The 24,192-nt window shown below is 42.6% G+C and overlaps 2 protein-coding genes across 2 annotated transcripts; both read right to left on the reverse strand.

The window, feature by feature from the left end:
- Positions 1–1,567: 1,567 nt before the first annotated feature.
- On the reverse strand, positions 1,568–3,685 carry TSHB (thyroid stimulating hormone subunit beta). Its single transcript, XM_041460522.1, has 3 exons — positions 3,597–3,685; positions 2,587–2,749; positions 1,568–1,893 (listed from the first exon to the last, which is right to left on the reverse strand). Exons 2-3 carry the CDS (start codon positions 2,746–2,748, stop codon positions 1,651–1,653), a joined length of 405 nt encoding a protein of 134 aa, XP_041316456.1. The 5' UTR covers position 2,749; positions 3,597–3,685; the 3' UTR covers positions 1,568–1,650.
- A 7,463-nt stretch (positions 3,686–11,148) lies between these two features.
- Positions 11,149–23,918, reverse strand: LOC121349777 (bile acid receptor-like). Its single transcript, XM_041460520.1, has 11 exons — positions 23,871–23,918; positions 19,520–19,645; positions 17,903–18,271; positions 15,867–16,007; positions 14,777–14,916; positions 14,583–14,690; positions 14,394–14,493; positions 13,181–13,309; positions 12,816–12,935; positions 11,566–11,679; positions 11,149–11,425 (listed from the first exon to the last, which is right to left on the reverse strand). Exons 2-11 carry the CDS (start codon positions 19,608–19,610, stop codon positions 11,196–11,198), a joined length of 1,542 nt encoding a protein of 513 aa, XP_041316454.1. The 5' UTR covers positions 19,611–19,645; positions 23,871–23,918; the 3' UTR covers positions 11,149–11,195.
- Between the last annotated feature and the right edge of the window lie 274 nt (positions 23,919–24,192).

Raw genomic sequence — 24,192 nt, forward strand, 5'->3', positions numbered from 1 at the left:
TAAGGGCTGCTTTGTTCAATAAATACCTATTTCCTATTTCCCAAGGTTTTCTACCATTCCTGTGCTCTTCACCAACAAGAGAGCAGCAGTTCATGTTGCAGCTCTTCCTTGCAGAGCTTGGGAGACCACAGCTCGTCTGTGTGATACACAGAAGGGGCTGGGAATATCACACTCTCACCACCAGACAGCATTTGTAACGTAATTGTAACTAACCTCTGCTCCGAAGAGATTTAGAAATAGTCTTGTACAATATTAGCTATAACTGGGTTGTTTAAACCACAGGTGTAAGGGATCCTTTTGTACAGAAGCAGGGCTGCTCCTGCAGATGCTCTGGATTTTCTGTAAATTTCAAACTTGTTTTTGGAGTATTTAAATTTTCAAACCTTGCCTGTGAAGGTATTTCTTTATCACCAGATAATGCACATGATAATTGCAGTTCATACCTTGTTTAGAATCCGTGACACATATTCAAACTGCCATGGGTTGGTTGAGGTTGGAAGGAACCTCTGGAGCTCATCCAGTCCGAATCCCTGCTCCAGGGAGGCACCAGCAGTTTCCCTTGGGCTTTCTCACAGGTTTTGCTGCAGATTAAATAAAACAAAGGTGTTTGGAACAGAGAATCAGATTCTAGGAACAGTCATGAAAACTGCAATCCTGCAGGCAGGATTTTTCTAAGAATGTTACATTTCATATTTGTATCCTGTGAATTCTGGTTCCTTTACTATTTCAAGCAATGTGTGCATGGAAAATCTGTAATTTCTTGGGAGCTACAATCTCAGTGGAAAGGAAACAGTTGTTAGTTTACATTAATTACATGCATTACTTTTCTTTATTCCTGGCACTGCACTCTCACCTGTGCATGTTCAGCACACAGCTCAGCTCTCCTTCCACTCCCAGGGAGGTTGTTCACCTGTGGGGAAAAATGGGATTTTTTGAGTTTTGCTTTCCATTTGATGGCAGCACACTCCCCTTGTGAGAACAGAGCAGCCAGCGTTGAAGCTGCAGTGATTCCTCAGTGCTCACAGAGACAGGTGTAGTTCAAACTGTATTTCTGCAGGGAAGGGGGGGTTATGCCATTCATGTAGAGACATTAATGTAGAGAAGCATTCCCAGTAAACACAGGTCTGGACAACAGTGGGGAGGACACAGATCTACAGTATCTAAATTAATAATACATAGATGGAAAAATACTGCTGCTAATTTGAAGGCTGTAAGTATGTGTCAAAATCTATTTTAAAAGTTCAATACCAAGAGAGTGTATGGCCTCTTTTAAAACTCTGAAATATATCAAGTGAAATAGGTGAACTCTGAAATAAATCAATATCAAATTCTCTAATATGTCAGTATAACAAATCTCTGAGTATCTCTTCAGAAAATATCTGGGATTTGTGAGCAAAGGCTGATACATCCACACAGTCCTGTCTCCTCCTTCTCCAAAGTAAATTCATGTGAGTTCCCAATACAAACATACAGCTTTTATCATCATTCTTTTCTGCCTGTCTCAGAACACCCAATTAATTGAAGCAACTAACGATACACCTTCAGAACAAATCTTTGTGCACAGCAGTTTGCAAACCAAATATGAAACAGTTTTATTTCTGTTGAGGTGTGAGCAGAGCAGTACATTTCACCCACATCCCACTGAAAGCTTTACAGGTTACAGAGCTTCTGTGGCTTAGTGCAGTAGTTTGTCCTGACCCTCTCACGGACACAGTCACTGTAGTCAGTGTTGCACTTGCCACACTTGCAGCTCACAGCCACGGGGTAGGAGTAGTAGGGGATGGTGTGGTGAGGGCAGCCCGGGATCAGCGCTGTCCGGTACAGCATCTCTTTGTACGTGCACACGTTCTGGGACAGAGCACTCTTGAGGAGCAGCTTCTTGCCATTGCTGTCCTGCAAAGAGAAGAGAAATTTGTTGTTTCACTGAGGCACACGTGTGTCAGAAATGTCCTGTGAGGTGCAGAGACCAAAACTCATACCTGAGCCCAGCTTTGGTAGTACTGAGCATTTCAGTATGCTCATGTACATGAGTGTGACTGTATTGTCTAATTGTGACTGGGGCTCCCTCCCCACACAGGCACATTCCCCTTGTTTTTCTGGTTTGACTAATCCACGTGGCTCAGAGTGTGTCCTGTGCTTTGTGATCTCTTCTGGCTCCCTGCTGCCCAAGCTGGAACTCAGAATGCTGTGTTGAACAGTGAAGTTGTGTGGAGTGGTATGGCTGCTGCAGAGCTGTCCCCACATCCAGCTGGGATAGCAGCAGTGGGAGCAGAAGTTATTTACATTAATTAAGTTATTTACATTAATTAAGAGTTACCCAATGTAATCTGCTCCTTACCTGTTCCATCCTGCCCTTACAAACTGCCCACAGACGGTCTCTGTTGTGCCACTGGTCTTATCAACCAGTGTCCCAGAGGCTTGGCATTTTTCATCCCCACGTTTTCAAAAAGCTAACTTGAAAACATGGTGACAGTGCAGTTTTTCTGCCTGTGATAAACTCTACTACAATTTGCTCATTTGCACACTATTTTATGGGAGAACAGAGCCCTGGTTTGCAGTGGTGGCTGTTACAGAAACATCTCGTACCCGAGTCATGCAGAATCCAGCGCAGATGGTGGTGTTGATGGCCAGGCAATAGGCACATTCCCGCTTCTCCACGTGGATTGTGTACTCAGCAGGAGCACAGAGTGATGCTGTTTGTCCAAAAATCAGGCCAAAGAGGAGAGACATCACAAAGAAGGGACTCATGCTGGATGGGGAAGAACAAACAAACAGAGCAAACCACAGGTAAAATGGGATGTGCCTTCCAGCCATGTCCTGGCATGAGACAGGAACAGCCAGGACAGTCACAGACTTGGAATAATCAACATTTCTAGCTACAGCCTGACAATTGCTTTCCAATCTCAGTCCTTATTGAAATAATACTCACCATTAAACAGAGAACAAAGGCAAAGAGGCCATTAACAACATAGAACAAATTCACTTTCCCCCCACTAAAGCGTATTACATGGAATTTCTCACTAGTGAGTGATAAAATCCTGAGACAGAGCAAATAAGAGGAGCTGAAAGATTTGAAAGTGTGACATGTAAGAGAACATAAGCTCTAGAATTAAGCAGAGATAATAAAATAATCTCACTGCTTTAAAACAATTTTCTAAAGAAGCATCTTATAAAATGCTAGAGACAAAAAGACAAGGGTGTGCATATCAGGCATAAAACTGGATTTTTCAATTTCCAGCGGCTTAGAGGCATGATAGATGGGAACACGGCCAAGAAATAAATAATAGATTCAAGCAAATTACAATAAAGAACATCAGCAAAGAGTTCAACTCAATGAATCCTGCTTTATCTGTCTGTTGTGCTGACCTCATTCTCAGACCGCGGGGTGGATCCTGAGAACAAAGCCTTGATTAGCTCCCAAGACAATTTCAGGAACTACTCTAGAGCCTCTAAATGATAAACTTTAAATGACAGTGTCTACCAACATCTGGACATCACCCTCTAGTCTCTTCCAGCTGCCAATTTCCCATAGCAAAGCCATCCATTACTCAGGCTGGTTTACCCTGTAGCTGCAACACCAGCCTGGAAAGACCAACCTCTTGTCAGTAGAATTCTTCCCTATTACAGGAACCTGATTCTGCCTTGAGCTGGGAGAGGCAGTGACCCAGCACAAGCTCTGTGTGTGCTTTATACTCTCCAGGCTAATTCCAGGCTGATCTTACTGTTTATATAATTGCATGTGAACTGCTGCTTTCTTATCACAAAGTCATCTATTGAAAATTCATACTGAACCACAAAGCAAATGTGATAGGAACAAACGTGTCCATAATATCCTAACCTGGAAACTGGAGCTGAAAATCTAATTATATTAACAGTCATTCTGTCTTGAGGCTGTTAAACTAACCAGTGCTTTTAAAAAGTTGTTATTATTGATTAATTTAATTGCTCCATAGGACAGCGAGACCATGGCAGGAAGGCTGGCGTGGATATGGAGTCCTCCAGGATCACAGCTGATGAGTTTTACACCTGTGTTTTGCTAAGGTTTAACGAGGTCTGGTTCATTCTGCTTGCTCCTTACCAGGCACAGCTGGGACATGCTGGCACAGGGTGCCCAGGGGACCTGGAAGTGCTCCAGGCTGGAGCAGCCTGGGAAAGTAAAGGTGTCCCTGCCCATGGCAGGGGGTGGGATGGGATGAGCTTTAATGTTCCTTCCAACCCAAACCATTCTGGGGTTCTCTGAGTCTGTGCAGTGCCCATGAAGCAACAAATCTGAAATCAAAGCCACTGCTCTCAGCCTGCTCAGGCACAGCCTGACTTACCTGCTCAAGCAAAGCACACTCAGAAATTGGCTGGCCTGGAACCTGCTCAGCAAATATTGAAGCAACAAGCAATTCACTGAACACTGATTGACAGGGAAAAAACTTACAAAACCACTCCTCAGAGCACAGTGAGAAACAAAATATTGCATCAATACCAATGAAACAATTGTCCCCAGATGAGGGAAAGCACTCACATTTGGGGGAGCAAGAGGGAGAAGAGGTTGACAAAGCCACGATTCTGTGTCAGCCCCTCCCTGAGCTCCCTGCCTGCAGCTCTGGGAACACGTGCCCTTCCTGGCCATCACCTCACTCCCATTTGGAATCTGATCTGATGGATGTCTTATGCAGGTCAGCCACATTCCTGATTTACATAGCCATCAGAAACATGGAAAACATGAGTTTGGGGTGGTAAATATGGTTACTTTGAGCTGTTGGAGGAGTGATCCAGTTGGTCCCAATTGGTGTTCAGCTAATTCCTGCACAATAGTGTCTCCTTTTCCTGTGGTTTCAGACTGCTGCACGCAGGTCTGTGTCTTGGGCTAATTTTTCAGGCATTTTTAGGATAATATAATAGAGGTCTTGTTCAATTAAGACTAGCCAAATGCTTTCTGTTTTCATGGAGTCTTTAATTCTGGGTCAATTTCTACCCTATAATTTCTCAGGAATTAAATATAATTTAATTCTGTTTAAACCTCTTTCTGGCTTAGGGACATCAGCAGAGTCTTAATTGTACTCTTTGTAACATCTGTCCATCTCACTTAGCAACAGGAGAGTAACATTCACTTTGCTACTACTGCAGTATGTTATTAACTCTGTATTTTTCTGATATATTTGGAATACAAACACTCAGGTTCTCTCAGTATACACCACACAACCCCACACAGACAATGTAAATGTGTATATATACACTGTACACACACACACACAACATAAACGTGTATGGGCTTGGTCGTTTGAAGCTTTAACCACAGAAAAGAATGTTTGTTCTTGGGAAATACAGAGAGTATTTCAAAGGACAAAAAGAACCTGAAAAAATACATAAACTAAAACATGGAGAGGACAAATAAATGCTCAAAGTAAGAATTAATACCCAGAATTCTTAAACCAAAAATATCACGTGGCTCTTGCATGCACAGCTGATTCTTTCCTCTAAAGATTCACAGCTTTAGGCAGTTGGAGCTGCATTTGTGCACCCTGGAGACCACCACAGCCACAGCCAGGTTTAAAGTGTCTCAACACCCCCTGTAAGAGCATGGGCAGAGAACAGGTCAGAGTGTGAGGACATGTACTCTTTGCTCCCTCAAAGTGCCAGTTTCTCTGAGCTGAGAAAACTGGGTGTGAGGTGGAGGGAGAAGTTAGGGTAAAAAAAAAAAAAAAACGTTTAAGAATTTGCCTTAACAAGATTTAGGGACATGTCTGCAAACATCAATAGCAAATTGTAACAAGGCTTGAAAGTCATAATAAAGATGAAAAAGAGAGTGCAACAATAAAAACTATAGCAACAAAATTAGAGGAAAACCAACAACAATATCTGTTAGAGGTGAGAAAATGCAGAAAACTTGCACAGGAAACTGAAGAGTAGGAAATAAACTTCTGGAGGCCAGAGGCCAATAATAAAGTCAGGGAACATAACAAGATGAAGACAAGCTGTTGATGCAGAGTAAGTGCAAAGACTTCAGCAAGTAGTGCCTTTGAAAACATAGTGACTAAACAATCACACACAGATCTGCAACAAAAATTATTAAATAAATCATATAAGGAATAAATACTTAGCTAGCTAATGCTCATTACAAGGAGACTGGAATACTGAGGAAATTTCAAAACATTAAAAGAAAGTGTTAATGTAATGGCAATATTTATGGAAAAAGTGTTGACCCAGGTAACTCTCCACCAGCCAGGTAAAATAACAGAAAATTGATACAGGATTTGAGCAATAAAGAATTAACGGATGAACACGTAATTACTGACGTTACATAAAATAGGTCATGCCACACAAACCCAATTTCATTGTTTGCAGTGATTACAAATTTGGTTGTTAAGAAAATTGCACAGATGCAATGTCTTTGGTTCCATGTGTGCAGAGCCCCCCTGTCAGGAAGGATCAGAGCTGTCATCCCGCTGTGGGGATCCTGAATGCTGGCAGTTATCAGCCACTGGAGCCGTTGCTTTCATCTCAGTGGTGCCTTTATTCACTGCAATGTTTTTACCCAGCCTCTGAACACTCTGCAGTGCACTAGGGAAATACCTGACCAGGTATTAAGAATGAAAATTCATTTATCTGGAAGGGCAATAAATGACTGAGTGGAGCCTGGGACCAATGTGAGTGCTGCTTATCAGCTCAGCCCCATGCTGATGGTCACAGAAGCTCCTGGCTGCTGCTTTCCCCTTGCTGGCACCATCATCCTGCCCATCAAAAGGGTGGCATTCAGGTATCTTCAGTCATTTGCACAAACTGTCAAGCTGGTAAAAAACCTCCTGGATTGTCCTTATGGCTGTGACCATGGAACATTCACTGCTGACCTCTCTGATGGGAGTGAGATCCCACGAGCTACGGGGAGCAGCAAGAAAAAAGACTGTGGTAGGACAACAAAGTCCAGTGTCACAATTTGTGAGTGCCTGAGGCTTCTCCCATACAGTTTCCTAAAATCCATCATCCCCAGTCTGGTGCTTATGGATCTGTTTCTTTGGTTGCCCTCCTGCTGACCTGCAGAGACTCAGTGATAGAAATTTTTAATGTGCTTTTATAGCCCAGCTTTGCAGCCCTGTTCTGGAACAGCCAGTTACACTGTTAATTATTTATCTTTAACCTTTCTGTTAACCAAACCAATCCATTCCCTGACATCAGTGATTTTACTCTTTCATTAAGTGAATGATGGTGTGCTGATGTTCTACAGGAAGTGCTTCAAGTGATATCTGTAAATAGAATTTAGTAATTATAAAAACCTTGGGTTCATTCCCCAGGAGTCTCTGTAATAGGCTACAGAAATTCAGTGCATACCAGAAGCTCATATGTAACAGTAATTTAATAGGATTCTCTGTCACTGACCAGTGCCAAAAACAAAAGGAGGAACAATGAGAAGTTATCAGACATTATTCCTACTCACTCTGCCCCTGGTAGTGGTACAACACAAAGAAAACTTTGTGATCTCATGAGCAGGTTACTTACAGAGCAGGACCACTCTTATTTCCACGAAATATGCAACTGTAGGTAGTAAAGTAAAAACATGTCCACACTTGCAAACAACCAATAATTTGAAGCTCTGCTGCTGAAAAACAGACAAAACCAATCAGATTCTGAAAGATGAGTATTCTGGTAGAGGAATTATTTCCAACTCTATCCAGTTGCAGCCCTCCACTGATAAAAGGAAATAAGATCTTCATATGCTGCCATAGAAACAAGTGGTTTTGCCAGGTTTTGCATTTAAACAGCCTGTGTCTGCTGAATTTTTAAAGCTAATCTGCCTATTGCCAGTCTCTGTAACAGCCCAAAACACAGTTCTCATCTCTCAAATTTATAGATTCACAGTCTGCTCTTCTCTTTCTTTCCTAGGATTAGCTGCAGCATTTCCTATCAACCACAGATTAAAACAGCAAATCTCTTTGTTGCATATCATATGCCAGCAATCTCCATTTATGGTCTGAAAATACTTCATAATCCTATTTGCTGTTTGGCTCAGACAATAGAGCCCTTTGGATTTGGTTTCATTTCTTTGGAAAGTGCTGGATATTTCTGTTAGTCTGAGATACACAATCACTGTGCTGAGGGCAAAGCTAAACAAAAAAAAAACAACAAATCAGCAGCAAAGACAATCCAGAACCTCCTGCAGTATTGTCAAGGATGAACAGTACCAGCCCAGCATCGCAATAATGCTAAAGGTAAAACTCTGCCCCAGGTGTGACAGAATAGAAGAGGTAAATGCTCAGGATTTGTCTTTTCTGAACTGGATTTTCAATTCAACTTTATATTTAAGAAAAATAGGATGTTTACTAAAAAATGTAGTATTACATATATTTATAGATTTTTAACAAAGATCAAACGTACTTGCATTATATTCTATAAATATTTTTAGTATAAATTACTTAAAATATTGAAAATCAGGTTCTGAAAAGTAAATTTCCTCAGTGGAACCTAACTGTAAGTGTGCAAAACTCAAGTAATATCTTTTCCTCACGTAATCTTCAAAAGTTCTCACTGCTTGAGTTGTCCTAAAAGCTCCCCTGCCAGTTCTGATCCCACAACATTTTGTCTGTTCCAGACAAAAATAGAGCCTGCAAAGCCCCAAAATTCTCCTGCTGACTAGTAACAGAGTAAAGTCATCATGATCCTGTTTTCTATACCTCTGTAAGCAAATACTTTTTACTATAGCAAAGTGAACTCTTAATTTTGATTAAGTCAGCAAACTGATTTTGTGAGTCCTGCAGCTGAGCCTTGATGTCTCGTGTTAAATAATCTTTTTCATCACTCTGTATGGTCAGAGCTGAAATGTAACAGAATGAGAATAATATGATATTATTCATTATGAGAATAATGAAGGAGAAAGGACAGATTCTACTTTCATTTGTGCCTGTGTCTGATAAGCAGACATTCAAGTGAAATAAGGTGGTTGGTCCTAGCCAAATATTGATCAAGTCTTGGGAAAGTTCTCCAAAATCAAAACACAAATTCCAACAGCATTAAAAGCAGAATTGAAGAGCATTTATATTTGCTGGACTTCTCTGTGAAGTGACTACAGGTTTCCTTGAAATCTCAAAGTAGTGCTCCTAAAAAGAGAGAAAACCCCCATAATATATGTCACAGGAATGCACAAACTTCGTGGGCCTGAGGATTAACAACGTAATGACCTTTACAATTTAACAGTAAAACGTGCCTGTTACACCAGCACTGTATCTGGACTATGAAGTGATTTTGGTCAACATATTTAAAAAAATAACTAACAGTGAAACTATATTTAACATTTACAGCTACTAAACTGTTAGACTACTCATGAATATTAAAACTCGACAATATTTAAAAATGTTAAAGAATGTGTAAGGTAAAATTTATTTTAGTTTTACCTGAATCAGTGATTTTGCCACAGTACAGGAACTGAACGACAAATTACAATTGTTACCTGGGCATTTGTTAAAACACTGCACAAACTTAAGAGTTATTTTTCTATGGGTAGATTTGTATAGGATTATAAAATCCAGAAAAAAAAATACAGCTAATGTGAAAATACGATTTTTAATTAATCAACTGCCTGTGATTTTTGAAATTACCAGAATTGGTAATGGCTTTGGAACTCGCTTGCTTCATACTTCACAATGGCTTTTCAAACCACTGGTGTTTTGCAGTTTGCTTTATAGGCTGTGGCCAGAGGGAAGGTTTTGGTGAGGAGAACTCATCAGCTGCTGTCTGTCTGTGCACAGGTGCATGCCAAAGGATTCACAAAGCAAAATGATTTCTTTAAAGTCCAGTAGTTGATATTTATTTTTTTCTTTACTTCCATGGGTAGTTTTAAACACCACTGACTGTGGTGTTTAAAACACATCTGACTATGTTTTAGTATGAAAATGCCATTTTACAAGGTTTTCAAGTCACAAAAAAATAGGATAAATAGTGTAACTCATCTCCTGTTAGAATATCACATTTGAATCTAAACATATTCCGTAAGGAACCTCAACATGAAACAATAATTTGTTTATTTCACATAACTCAGTGTGGTGACAGAACGTTTTCACGGCACATTTGGTCTGGTGTAAGCAGGACTTCAAAGCCAGTGCAAGCATCCAAGCGGGCCACTGCTCACTGTGGATCCACCACATCAAATGTGGATTTATCATCGGTGATGTGCAGTTACAACACAGAGCAGATGATTGAGAAGATAATTTCCTTCAGTCTTGACAGAGAATAACAGCAGAAGTCTTTGAAATAAAGTCAAAGGTGTTCCTTCCAGCACCAGTCTTGGCAGTCTGCAGAGAAATGACTTCAGCGAATTTCACACACACACAGAACCATGGAATGGGTTGGGTTGGAAGGGACCTTGAAGCTCATCCAGTGCCACCCCTGCCATGGACATAGACACTTTCCATTATCCCAGCTTGCTCCAAGTCCGGTCCAACCTGGCCTTGAACACTGCCAGGACAGGCCAGGATGTGTGTGCTCGGGTCAGGACTCTGCCCGGGGGCTCCCAGCAGTGTCCCCGTGTCCCTGTCGGTGTCCCCGTCCCCACTGCAGCCAAGCCGGGGCGGCCGGTGGCACCGCTGACCTGACACAGCCCCTTGGCCCGAGGGCTCACCGGGCTTTGGCCACGGGCCCTGCCTGGTGCTCAGGCATGGCTGCACGAGCAGTTTGAACAGGCTTTTTCTTGGTGGGTCCGGAGAAAAGTGGTGACACCAGCACTTGATACCGGCACTGACATCGCCACTGGTACTGATACCAGCACCGGCACCAGCACTGGTACCAACACCGACACCGACATCAGCAGCGACAACCAGCACCGGCCCTGGCAGCAACATCAGCACCAGCACTGACACCGGCACTGAGCACTGCACCCAAACCGATACCGGCACTGGTACCAACACCAACACTTGTACTGACACCGACATCACCGCCACCACCTACACCAACAGCAACACCGGCACCAACACCGACACCAGCACTGTCACCGGCACTGAGCGTGGCACCCAAACCGATGCCAGCACCGGCACTGGTACCAACACTAACACTTGTACCGACAGCGACATCGCCGCCACCACCTACACCGGCAGCGACACCGGCAGCCACACCGACACCGGCACCTCACGGCGGCCGCTGAGGGAGCGCGAAAAGGGCGGGAAAGGACGGCGCGCACCCGAGGCGGGAAGGGGCGCGCGGGCCGGAGGCGTTGGCTCCGCCTAGTGGAGGTCCCAGAGGTCGCGCAGCGGCGCGGCCAGGCGCGGGTCCCGCGCGCGCAGCGCCCCCGCGTGGGCGTGGCGGAGCGAGCGCAGCTCCGTGAGGCGCCCCAGCAGCCGCGCGAAGCGCTGCGGGTCCCGCGGGTGCTGCAGCTTCGAGTGCTTGTACAGGATCCCCAGCAGCGGCTCCTGCAGCTCCTCCACATGGCGCTTGTCCCTCAGCAGCGGGCGGTCTGCGGGAGAGCGGCGGCACGGAGTGAGCGGTGAGCGGGATGTCCCCTCCGGGTCCGGGCGGCGCCGCCGCCCCTGAGGGGACAAATGGGAGCTTCCCCGGGGCAAGTGACAGCTCGTTGTTGTCACCTTCCCAGCTTACCTGAAAAGAACACTGTTGTTGCTACGAGCAGAGCGTATTCGGTCTCGGTCACTTTGAGTTCCCCCATGGTTCTGTAGAAGTAGAACAGGGCGGTGATGAACTCCTCAGTTATGCCTTGAAAATGGAAAAAACCCCAACATTTTTTGGTTAAAAAAACCCAAACCAAGCCAAAATATAAACAAACAAACAACAACATCAACAACAAAACCACAAAAAAAAAAAAAAAAACCAAAAAAAAAAAAAAAAAAAAACAAAAAAAACCAAAACCGTGCAGAATAATGAAGATGTTATTTCAGTGCAGAAACAGTTTCAAATCTTTGCCTGAAGGGTGGGATGTGACCCTCCTGGATCCATCTGGATCGCAGTGTCTGGCTCTGCGCTCCCCAGGACAAGGGACACGGAGCTCCGGGAGCAGGTCCTGCCGAGGCTGTGGAGCTCGTGAGGGGACTGGGCCATCTCTCTTACGAGGAAATGGTGAATGGTTGGACTCTGTGATCTTAGAGGTCTTTTCCAAGCTAAACGGCTCCATGATTCTGTGAAAGGCTGAGGGAGCTGGGGCTGTTCAGCCTCGAGAGGAGCCCCAGCTGAGAGGGGCCCTCAGCCCTGGGTGTCCCTGTCTGCAGGGAGAGCAGGGACCGGCAATGACACCAGAGGAATGGGCAGGAACTGATGCTCAGCAAGTTCCACCTGAACATGAGGATAAACTTTCCTGTGGGGGAACAGATTGCCCAGAAAGGGTGTGGAGCCTCCCTAACTGGAGATATTCCAGGCTCATCTGGAGATGAGCCGGTGCCATGTGCTCTGGGATGACCCTGCCAGAGCAGGTAGGTGGCACCAGGTGACTGTGATCCCTTCCAACCTCACCATGATTCTGTGATTCTGTGAATCTTTTAAGGCTTGGGGCTGTCCCATTGCATGAAATAGTTAACTAACTTTGTGAAAACAATGTTAATTGCTAAAATAATAACAAAAGCTGTATGGCAGTTGTACTGTGTAGCTTTAAATGTGTATATTACTCAAGAGATATAAGCAAGCATGAAGACACTTCTTCCTGCCATGAGGATGTAATGCCAGTGTGTAATACCAGAGCAGCTCAAGGGAGAGGGAGAGGAGAAGGAAAAGGAGAGGAGAGGAAGGAGAGAAGCAAGGAGCTGGAACAGTGGCCATAGGGACAGTGTAGCTCAGTGGAAGAAAAGTAGGGCCAGTAAAGCAAAAAATTCACAATGTTTAGATTCTGAGACCTCCATTACCTGTGGTAGTAGTAGAAGTTGGCCTCTCTTTATTATGACACATTTCCATGGAATAAATATTGTTTTTATCAAGGCTTTGAACATGACAACATGTCCCGTGATCAGAAAGTCTTACATGACCTGGAACAAGGCAGATGACAGTTCCCAGTCAAGCTTAAAGTGATCTTAAATATTTGTCTGTATCATTGCTGAAAATGTGTGAATTTTTACCAGACCCACAAAGGTATAAAATCCAAGTTCTTTTGTTGCATTTTTATTGGTTAAGGTCTCTTGTGTTAAATTTGACACAATGTATAATATGTAATTATACAGCTGATATCATCCACTCACCCCACAATGATGCAAGTCAAGTATTTCAGACCTACTTTCACTGGTTGATGGCTGGCACTCGCTCATTCTTTGGTTGTAAATTTGGGCTGATCTCAAGAACATTGCCTCCACTGTGGACCCTTTCAGCAGAGCAATCTGGTCCTCACTGGCTAAACTCTCAAACCCTGCAGAGAAAGGTGCATGTTCAGGATCAGGGAAGACTGGGGCTGCCTTTAAGCCCCCAACATGATGTGAATTTTAATTTTTTTAAAATAAATATCTTTACTGGAAAGGGGGAACCACAGTTAAATGATGCATGTGCAAAAGACTTGGGATCTTTCTTGCTAGTTTGCAGATTAGACAATAAAAAAAAAAAAAAAAACAAAAAGAGGGCAGTTTTCAGTGTTAAAAGATTCACAGGAAGATACAATTAAAAATTTGGGACTAAGCAAGAGGTTATCAAAGCATTCTTCCTAATATCTGATAAATATAGGCCTAACCTGATAAATTTGCTGCATTGTTTAGTGACTGTGGATACTCCATTGTTACATTATTTTATTTTAAGAAATTGTGTTCATCTTTTGACAAGCTCATTGTCTGCACTTGTAATTCAAGAGCAGAGGAACTTTGGTGATTTTTTTGTTAAACCTGATCAAAGCAGGATGTGTAACACAAGCAAAAAGACAGCTCACCCCTTCCTTCAGCTCTGCCGCACAGAGATGCTAAATTACATCAAATACCTGCTTTAGATATGGTGATTGACCTTTGTCAGTGCGTTTTACAAAGAAAAGTTATCACCCTCCCTGTCAAATGTTACTTTGTCAACTCTGCACTGAAACAGAGTGAATTTAATTGCATGTTCCCTTGTTCTTTATGAAAGGAAAATATGAATAAGAACACCTGGTTAGTCCCTTCTGTGCTGCCTTTTCCTTTGAAGGAACATCTGTTTTTTCCTTTGGTGATTATGATAAATTGAAGACTCAACTGGATTTTAGAGAATGTGGTGAGATAGTAATTCCCTCAAGGTGTTATTTTGAGGTCCATGTGCTTCCAGAAAATGTCTCTACTCCATGTCAGAAATGGAAAAAAAATCTAATCATAGCAAAGTTTTGAACTGAAAGCGTCTAAGTTGTCCTCATGACACATAAATGGCAAGTTAGAAGTACAAATAATCAGTTTAAAGCCTTTTCTTAAAGCCTGTATTTTTCTCTGGTTCATGCCATCAGTTTGATTTGGTTCCTCTAATGTTCCCCAAAGGAAGGAACTCACCTGGCAGTCTTTTTGTGAAATCCACCAACACCTGGACATGGACAACGGCTGTCTCAGACAGGTGGAGGAAACTTTCCTCAGGACTTGCAGTTTCCTGTAGCTGCAAAAAGAGCATTTGCACACTGGATATAGCCAAGAGACAGGACAACAGCGACTGAGCAATGCAGGCTGGGGGTGCTGGATACCTACAAACTTCTTGGCTTCCTCAAGGGGAATTGTGTATTTTTGGTGTGCTGCTACAATGTGGTCAAGAAGCTGATGTTCTCCTGGAGTAAGTTCCATCTTCTCTGGGATCTGCTAAAAAAATAAACCAATCAAATCACAATGACTTGGAGTAAGAATAAGTGATAAAAAGAGATATTTTAAATAGAAAAATATCCCACTTTTCCAGATCTTGTTGTAGATGATACTTGCTTACTATTCAGTCCCTCATCTTCCAGCTTTATGTTGCAAAGGAAGCTGCTCTTCTGCTTGAAATTCTTCCTGAGTCGCTTTGACTTGCACTGGACTTCAGTCAGCAAACCTGTGAGGTGTGAAGTGACCATCAGTGCTTGCATTTTCAATTAATTACAGTCTGAGGTCATCACTTTTATTGGAGATAACTCCAGTCTTGCATCACAGAAGCTGTCACCTGTCATGAGCCATGTTTCCTAGAGAATGTGCCTGTGTGTCACTTACCAGGTGAGCTGGTGTTCAGTAGCCACCAAAGGCCTGAGGGTCTGCAGGCAACTTTGTCCTTGTGGCGCTGTGACACACAGGCATCAGAATTTTTTATCAAAGCCCATCATGCCATTTTTATTTAATTTTTTTCCCTCAAATCCTAAAGCTCATCTGATCTGCTCACTGCTGTCCTGACAAGTCGGGGGATATTTAGCTTATCTTGCTAGTACTTCCTTTTTTTTTTTTCTTGTCCTGTTTTTGAACAACAGTTCTCTTAAGATCAGGGGATACACCAAGATGCTACAGGTGCCACCATCCCCAAAGTTAATTTTTACAGAATCACCGAATCACAAGGTTGGAAGAGACCTTCAACGTCATTGAGTCCAACCCAGCCCCAACACCTCAACTAAACCCTGGCACTGAGTGCCACATCCAGGCTTTGTTAAACACACCAGGGATGGGGACTGCACCACCTCCCCAGCAGCCGTTCCAGAACTTTATCACCCTTTGCGTGAAAAACTTTTTCCTAATATCCAACCTAAATTTCCCTTGACACAGCTTGAGACTGTGACCTCTCTGTCAGTGCTGCCTGGAGAACGAGCCCAGCCTGAGCACAGCCACCTTTCAGGAAGCTGTAGAGAGTTATAAGGTCGCCTCTGAGTCTCCTTTTCTCCAGGCTAAACAACCCCAGCCTTTTCTACATTTTCCTACAGCCAAATGAAGCTTAGACCATTATCCTCGGGACGAGATTGACTTTGGAGAAGGTTTCATCTGCGGTGATTAGTCAAGAATCCAGCAGGAAGGAGCACTCACATTCTGCCAGCATTCCCACAGCTCTGCACTTCTTGAGGCGGCACTCCTGGCACTTCCTCCTCATGTACATGTCCATCTCGCAGTGCCCCCCGCTCTTGCAGCGGTACACCGCGTTCTTGGTGATGCTGCGCCGGAAGAAGCCTGCGAACGAGCACCAGCTGGTGAAAAACATGTTTACTTGTGAAAATTTAAAAAGTTTAATAAAGGACAGTAGGAGACAAGGACCATAGAGCAAAGGTTATTACAGCCTGGTGCATCTTGGCACTCAGTTAAGACTACACTGCTACTTTTGGGGATACACCTTAAATGTTTTTTCTCTTACATCAGCCTGTTGCATACTTATAGACTTATGTATATCTATAAACTAGTTTACATTTTTCAGGAACTATTTTACATGCCTTCTCTTTGGTCTGCTTTTTTAGAGCATGTGTGTTTCTTGGCTGTGGTTTTGGCTCCTTCTCTTTATCACTTCCAGTTTGGGCCTTGGTCCACACTGTCTTCAGATGGTGAGTGCTGATAGTTGGCAGATCTGTAGCAGGTGTCTTTGTTTTATGTTCACTGGATGTTATCTTATTCAAATAGGCATTTTAACACAAGTATACTTATATTAGCTATTTCACTACTATGTCTAAGTGTAATTAACAACAGAAATAAAAACTATATCTTTATAGCAAAGTTACTTTAACATCACACATATAAAATCCATTTTAATATTTGCGAATAGTCAATATTATAATATGTATCTATAACAAGGTGATGGCTGGAGCAATCAAAGGAGCTTTATCTCACAAGGATTTAAAAGTGTCCTCTGGGTTTGAATGGGTTTTTTAAATGGAAACGTTACCTTGATTTTAAATCTGCTTTTTAAAAACATAGTTATGTCTGATTCTTTCCGACTGATATTAATTGACATTTTCCATACATGGAATCATAGAATATGCTGATTTGGAAGGGACCCACAAAGATCACCAAGTCCCTCCCCTGGCTCTGCACAGACACCCCCAAATCTGTTTTATGTTCACTGGATGTTATCTTATTCAAATAGGCATTTTAACACAAGTATACTTATATTAGCTATTTCACTACTATGTCTAAGTGTAATTAACAACAGAAATAAAAACTATATCTTTATAGCAAAGTTACTTTAACATCACACATATAAAATCCATTTTAATATTTGCGAATAGTCAATATTATAATATGTATCTATAACAAGGTGATGGCTGGAGCAATCAAAGGAGCTTTATCTCACAAGGATTTAAAAGTGTCCTCTGGGTTTGAATGGGTTTTTTAAATGGAAACGTTACCTTGATTTTAAATCTGCTTTTTAAAAACATAGTTATGTCTGATTCTTTCCGACTGATATTAATTGACATTTTCCATACATGGAATCATAGAATATGCTGATTTGGAAGGGACCCACAAAGATCACCAAGTCCCTCCCCTGGCTCTGCACAGACACCCCCAAATCCCAGCCTGTGCATCACTGAGAGCAGTGTTCAAATGCTCCTGGAGCTCTCGGGGCTGTGCCCATTCCCTGGGCAGCCTGAGCAGTGCCCAGCACCCTCTGAGGGAAGAACTTTTCCCTTAATCCACCCCTGACACAGCTCCAGCCCTTCCCTCAAGTCCTGTGCCTGGTCACAGGGAGCAGAGATCAGAGCTGCCCCTCATGAGACAGCTCCCATACCAACAAGTTAAAATATGATTAGTAAGTAATTACTACTTGCTTTTATTCAATTATAATAATAAGTGTAATTAATAACACTGAAATAAATCTCTAAGAAATGTTCATGAGAAAACCAGCACCTGCTTACACTGACACTATTCTAGCGAGTCATCAATGCAAAAATGAGATGCTTAAAGTCCTCGTATTGAATACAGACTGTGCAAATATTTCTTCAAAGAACGTTATAAAAACATGAATTTGGAGTGAGCTTGTTAGATAGGTGGTTCATTAGCTCAATTAGAAGCCAGTGTAGTAACAGGAGCTGAAATGTGCGTGGAAGGTTGCACGGAGGGCCCGTGTCCCCGCTCACCTTTGCAGCCCTCGCAGGTCAGTGCGTTGTAGTGATACCCCGAGGCCTTGTCCCCACACACCACGCACAGCTCCTCCTGCCCCTTCAGCCTCACCGAGTGGCTCAGCCGGGGCCTCTTGAGCCCCTGGTACCCGCCGTCCTCCCCGTGGGGAGGCAGGAAGGGGCCCTTGCTGAGCTCGCAGCTGCTGCCCACGCAGGGCCCGTCGCTGTACGGGGGGTCCAGGCTGTAGGAGCCGTAGGGGCCCGGGGCAGGCTGGGGCTGCAGGGCTGGCACGGGCACTGGCACTGGCACTGCTGAGTACTGGCAGTACGGCGCAGCCTGGAAATCCGGGTCCTGCAGCTGGTAGTTGATGTGCTCCGGTAAAACATCTGTTTCGGGGGAAATCGAAAGTGGAGTGAAAAAACCTGGGGAATATCTCGACATCAGCTGCTCCAAAGTTTGAAAATGTTTTCTAGATTTAGAAGCGTGAATATTAGAGGAACACATTTTCAGAGGGGCAATCTGACACATTCTATTTAAATTTAAACCTGTAATGTTCTTAAGTGAAATGTTAAATGTAGCAAAAATGGCTCAGTAACAGTTTGGGCAATATCACGTGGATGCCACTGGATTAGTGTTAGTAGATAATTGAATATCACTTGCCAACTGATGGCACAGTTGCCTTCAGATCTTACACATAAATGTTGTTTTTATTAGTTGTCCACACTACAGTCAAATATGTTCTACAAGTGAATTTCTTAATGAACAAAATGTTTGTTATTGATACATATCTCAGGCATCATTTTGAAAATGTTGCACAAGGGTCTGAGAAAAATTGTGTAGAAATCAGAGAGTACTAAAAATCACTGTGACAGGGGTCTTAAAGTTGAACTTCAGAGGAATAAAAGGCAGACACTTGTTTTATTTAGTATTTTCCTACACGTCTTTACAGTTAAGAGATTTTAGTTTAGTAAAATGTAGATACAGAATTACAAAGAAAGGTTCTTCCTGCCTTTCTGTCTATTGAGTTTTGATTTTATCCAGCCTCCCTTAAATACACGCAGCTATACCAAAGAAAGCCCGTGCAACATGCATCATGTTTCATTCTTCCTTTGGGATTATTAAAATCTCTATAAAAACAAATTGGAAAGATTTTTTAAAACAGATTTTTTCCTTTTAGTGGGCTTTGGGTCCTGCCTTTAGTCTTCCAGAATCAAATTAGTTATTGCAATTATAGTTACATAAGATATAGAACAGGCATTATCTATTTATAATGTATCTGGAATACTGTAATAAAACCTGTGTCTTCTCCATGCAGGTCAAAGGGAGACAGCACTGGGGATGTTTATATGGAAAGCTCAGTCAGAACAATCCCATGGTGCTCAAAAATCTGTATGAGCACACAGCAGTAGATTTCTATACACTTTCAGTAGGAGCTTTCAAGTGCCTTAAAGCTAAATTAAAATTAAGGAAAAAACATTCCCTCAGTAATAGATTTCCATGCATTTTCAGTACGAGCTTGGTGAGAGCTTTCAAGTGCATTAAAGATAAATTAAAATGAAGGGGGAAAAAAAAATTAAATTCTCCCAGGAGTTCATTTTGCTGCATTTCCAGAGTACACAACTTGCTTCACTCACCGTAGTACTGGAGGGGCTCGGGAAGGCCGTACCCATCAGGGACGGTGACAAACGTGTTGGCCATGCTCTGCTCCCAGCTGCACTGCTTCATCCACTCTGCTCTGAGACCAGCCTTTAAACAGCAACCTGGGGAAAGGGGAAAGGAAGGGAAACGTCCCGTGGGAAGGAATTGCTGGGTAGGTTAGACAGAAAACTCCAGAATATGGCAGAGTTTTCAGACCATAAGAAAATCAGATGTCTGTGTGAAGTCACATAACACCCTCAACAAGACTACAAAATGTTTGAGTGTCCTGCCATTACAGATTCAGGGTAAAATTCTTTCAGGGTAAAAGTTTCCAAGTTATAGCTAGAAATGTTTTGCTCTGAGTTTTACACAAAACCAAGTGGGGGAATTGGACTGGTAAATTCTCTAATTCAGAGAAGGTTAAAAGGAGCTTAACTGGATAGAATAAACTTGCTTTGGGCATGAATTGGAGCATTTGCTCTGGTGTGTATGTGGGGCTGTCCTGTTTGTGCACAAAGATGGGCTTTTAATGAGTTTATTTCATTCACTTTTTATGCAGAGTTGAAGCAAGGAAAATAGCATGGAAAGGCCAGCGTGGAATATCTGTTCTTCATCATGTAAGTACAGTAAAACTCAGTAAAACTCAACTTTGCCTTGCTTAAGCACTGCCTGAATTACACTTCCTGTGTTCCTTTAACAGTGTGGAGTTTTCAGTGAAGACCAAAATATTGGTTTCCTATAGGATGTGCTGCCTCTAAAGAGCTTTCCACTGCCCCTTGGTCATTAAAGGAGCCTGGGCTCCTGGCCGGATTCACTGACATTCCTAATAAAGTGCACTGAGAGCTCACAGTGACATGGGAAGAGCTGCTATGCTTGGAGTTCAAAACTTACCTCATTTTTCAGTAATTTGACTTACAAATTCAAATTTAGAGAAGTTCTGAAAATGTGTGCTTTAAAAACTCTTTAAAAAAAGTCTGTATGGACAGTGGCCCTAGCTGGGTTTGAGTTTACACACCTACAGCAAACCTCTGGTGTTGCTTAGAATTGAGAGCTAACAGGGCAGCCATTAGAGGAGGAAGTAGGAATATTTTCCTTGCCTCCTTGTCCCTCTGCATGAGTGGGATGTGGCCACAGGTTAAACCTTTGCTGAGCCTCATGCCCCCTGAGCGAAGGCTGTAAGAGACAATTTGCCCAAAAACCACTCACAGGCTTTCCCTGAGCAGACAGGAAGGATGGAAAAGATGAAAAAGGCACGAAAGGATTTAGAAAATACAGCAAATCCAACTCCTTCAACAGGATTCTCTGCAGAATTTACAGCAAGTTGGGTTTAAAGACCCTCCCTGAAGGAAGGGGTTTGTGCTATACCTGTACCTTGCTGCAGCTGAGACAATGAATGAATCACCCCGGGGAATCTGAAGTCCTGACTGGTAAAACACACAGCCCTTCCCCCAGACTGCACAGAGCTTGGGGCTGACCACTTTCACTTCGTGTTGTCAGCAGAAGGTGAAAGGATGCAGTGAGGCTGGAATGCTGGGGGTTTGTTATCTCTGCTAGTAAATATTTGTTTGAGAGCAAAATAAGTCACTGAATCATGAGGTCTTATCAGTTAGATCAATTTGGCCTGGGCAAAGTCTACATTTTTTCCCAAAAATGTGTGTTTACTGAAGAAACGTGTTTCTGAATTCCAGTGGTTTCTTTAAATAAAAGTCATAATTGAATAGTAGATAAAAAAACTACACTGATCCAGTCTAATAAAAGCAGTATATTGGGAGTATGAAGTACCAAATGTAAGGTGGTCGTTGGCTTAAACATTCTAAAACTTAGAAGCATCTTAGTTATTGTATGAGAAAGGATTCAGCCCTTCTTACTGATTTTTATGGCTAATAACAGTAACCAGTTGCACCTACGAAATTCCAGCTTAGATTGAGACTTTGTAAACTGAAATCTTAAATTAAGAGAATTAAGAGGATGTTAGAACAGTGGGAATAGTAAATCAGATGGTTGTCTGAGGAATGCTCTACTGTCTTAGAATGAGACGTGTGTAAGCATTAAGAGTTTCATTTTCTGACATTTGAGAATTTAGTGCTGACAAGCTTGTTCTGATCAAACAAAGCACTGGGATTTTAAAACAAAAAAGAAAAACAAAAAAAAAGATGAGAATAAGATCTGTAAGGAAGGAACTTCATTTCCAAGGCCAGGCAAGTTTTGATTATTTATGAGTGACTGTGAGAGTCGTGAGGTGAGCGAGGCAGCAGCAGGGAGGCCTTCTCCAAACCGCAGCAGTCCCTGGGATTCCATGACCCATGTGCTGCTCTCCCCAAGGCTCTGTGGCCATCCCAAACCCCTCACACCTCATGGGACACTTCCCCAGCCCACACAGACACTCAGTGACTTTATCCAGGCAGGAGAATTCTGCACGTGCCCAGCATGGTGGAGCCCCTGACACAAGGCAGCAGACATGCCCAGGTGTAATGTCCAAAGCAGTAACTGGAACACAGCTGAAGTAAGAATGGAGCAACGGGTTGGGATGCTTGGGGCAGTTGAAGCCATCTCAAGCCCAAAGCAAAAGGTTTTGTGCCCCTTTTTCTCTTCTCTGTGTATTCCAAATATAAATACATATTTGTACATGAGCGCTTTAAAAGGAAGCAAAAATCTAAATACATTCCCAGAGAGGATGCATAAAGGCCTTTAGCCTAAAAAGTGGAAATATCTGGGAAGAAAAGATGACTTTTTTAATGACTTATTTTGTAGCATCCCAAGCAGTAACACACTTAGGGTGGGAGCCTTGAGCCCTGAGTCACACAGACTGAGCTGACAGAAAATGTCACCTGTGTAAAGCACACGCTGTTCCTGCTTCTTCTGCTACTGGGCATTTTCACATGTGAAGTCCTGAGCAGGTGAGGGGAATGGTGACCTACACTCAAGGTGGCTTAAGCATGTTTGAAAATGTTGTGCTTTTACAGGCTTAGTTTTGTCAGGGCCAATCTTCTGAACTGCAAACGTTCAGTATAAACCAGAATGTGTTGATTCAAGGGCTTGGTTATCCATCTCATGCAGAAATTTAGTTCTTAGTCCCAGCTGAAAGACTTGACAATTTATCAAAAGTGGGATCCACTAAAGAAAAAAAAAATTGATTGATAAAAGTAAAGTAGAACCATAAATAGAATGCACGTGTCCAGACTAGAATCTGAACTTTACATCTATTTATTTCTATTTATGGTGAAAGATGTGGGGTTTATCATTTTTATTGCTATAAAACCCCATATCATAAAACAACATATCATCAACTTATCAAATTTATTGGGATACAAAACATCCTTCATGGAGCAGGGCTACAGGGAGCCCTTTCAGAGGTCGGTACTGACAGTGCTTTAGCTGCTATCATAAATATTTTGACAGTTGAGTCATGGGGAAATTTCTTGTTTACAGGGAATTTTAGGAACTCGAGCTGAAGGTCTTCACCATCTATTTAGCACACCTTGGGGCACGTTAGTGGTCACGTAGTGGAACCCAGAGCACGTTTCAGGCTCAGGTTTAATCACTGTACTTTGCTTGCAGCTGGAAGGCAAAGCTTATTTTTTCTTTTTTAATTTGTAAAAATTTAAACCAAAAACTGAAAAAAAAAGTAACTGAGCATAATCAGTGCCAAGTAGGTGTGATACCAGCTAATCTATTCAATTTCACTCAAGTATTTCAGTAATCACTGCTTAATTACAGAATGATTTGACAGGGGAACTTGTAGGATTACTTTATTGATCCTGTATGCAGCTTACACACATTATTAAAGGTTTTTCTGTTCCTCCTGGTTTTAATGTGCCAAGAAGCTCCCCAAAGCTGCTCTTTGAAGAAATTCCACTTTTCTTCTTATTAAATGTGTTCCTTCCTGGTTATTATATTCCATATATTCCATATAATAACCATAATAGGAACTGGCTTATTTCACTGATGGACTGCATTGCAATTATCTTGAAATTTTCCTTTGAAGTTGTTATTCCATTAATAATTATTTCAAAAGCATAATTTTTATACATTCTAAAATAAGAGATTAGAGGTTGTTTGAAACTCAGTTTTCTGGGTACTTTTGGGAAGGGAAATAAATAACTGAATTTAAAAGTCATTTTTCTTCACTCTGTGTGTCAAATGAAGAACTGTTGGAACAAATCCTTGGCAGCAGAATATCATATTTAAAAGTGCACGTTTGCTGTTTTCTTTTAGTCAGATGTTTAAAAAGAAAGAAAAAAATGAGGAAAAGAAGAAAAAAGGAATATTTTCACATGGCAAACTGATGTAGGGCTGGAGCAGCAATTTCTAACTCAGAGCATGCAGAGAAGGGAATGGAATACTCACGGTGGTTGCAGGGAGCTGCTCTCGCGGCGCGGGCTCCGTGGGGCTGCAGCGCCGGTCCCAGCTCTGCTGCAGCTGGAGCCCAGCAGGCCTTTCCCTATTTATCAGTTTGTGTGCACAGCCCGGGCTCCAGACACTCGGCAGAGCCACGCCGCGGCTCCGAGACACCAACTTCCCACACAGCTCCTCTGGGGTCGGAGCAAGGGCAGCTGCGAGCCCACATAAATCACTGCAGAACTGGGTCATCAGGGACAGAGGCCATGGGGACCCTCACGTCACTGCTTCCCAGAGTCCTGCCTGCCCAGCACGAAGATTCTGCTTTCCT

The sequence above is a fragment of the Pyrgilauda ruficollis genome, unplaced genomic scaffold (assembly GCF_017590135.1).
Source record: "Pyrgilauda ruficollis isolate IOZ18807 unplaced genomic scaffold, ASM1759013v1 scaffold144, whole genome shotgun sequence".
Taxonomy (NCBI): Eukaryota; Metazoa; Chordata; class Aves; order Passeriformes; family Passeridae; genus Pyrgilauda; species Pyrgilauda ruficollis.

Coding starts and splice junctions, on each gene's coding strand:
- TSHB (XM_041460522.1), bottom strand. CDS start 2,748: ATGAGTCCCTTCTTTGTGATGTCTCTCCTCTTTGGCCTGATTTTTGGA. Junction 1,894..2,586: donor CTGGATTCTGCATGACTCGG/GTACGAGATGTT, acceptor TTCTCTTTGCAG/GACAGCAATGGCAAGAAGCT.
- LOC121349777 (XM_041460520.1), bottom strand. CDS start 19,610: ATGAAGCAGTGCAGCTGGGAGCAGAGCATGGCCAACACGTTTGTCACC. Junction 18,272..19,519: donor CGAGCCCCTCCAGTACTACG/GTGAGTGAAGCA, acceptor CCCCCGAAACAG/ATGTTTTACCGGAGCACATC. Junction 14,917..15,866: donor TGTGGGAATGCTGGCAGAAT/GTGAGTGCTCCT, acceptor CACACCTCACAG/GTTTGCTGACTGAAGTCCAG.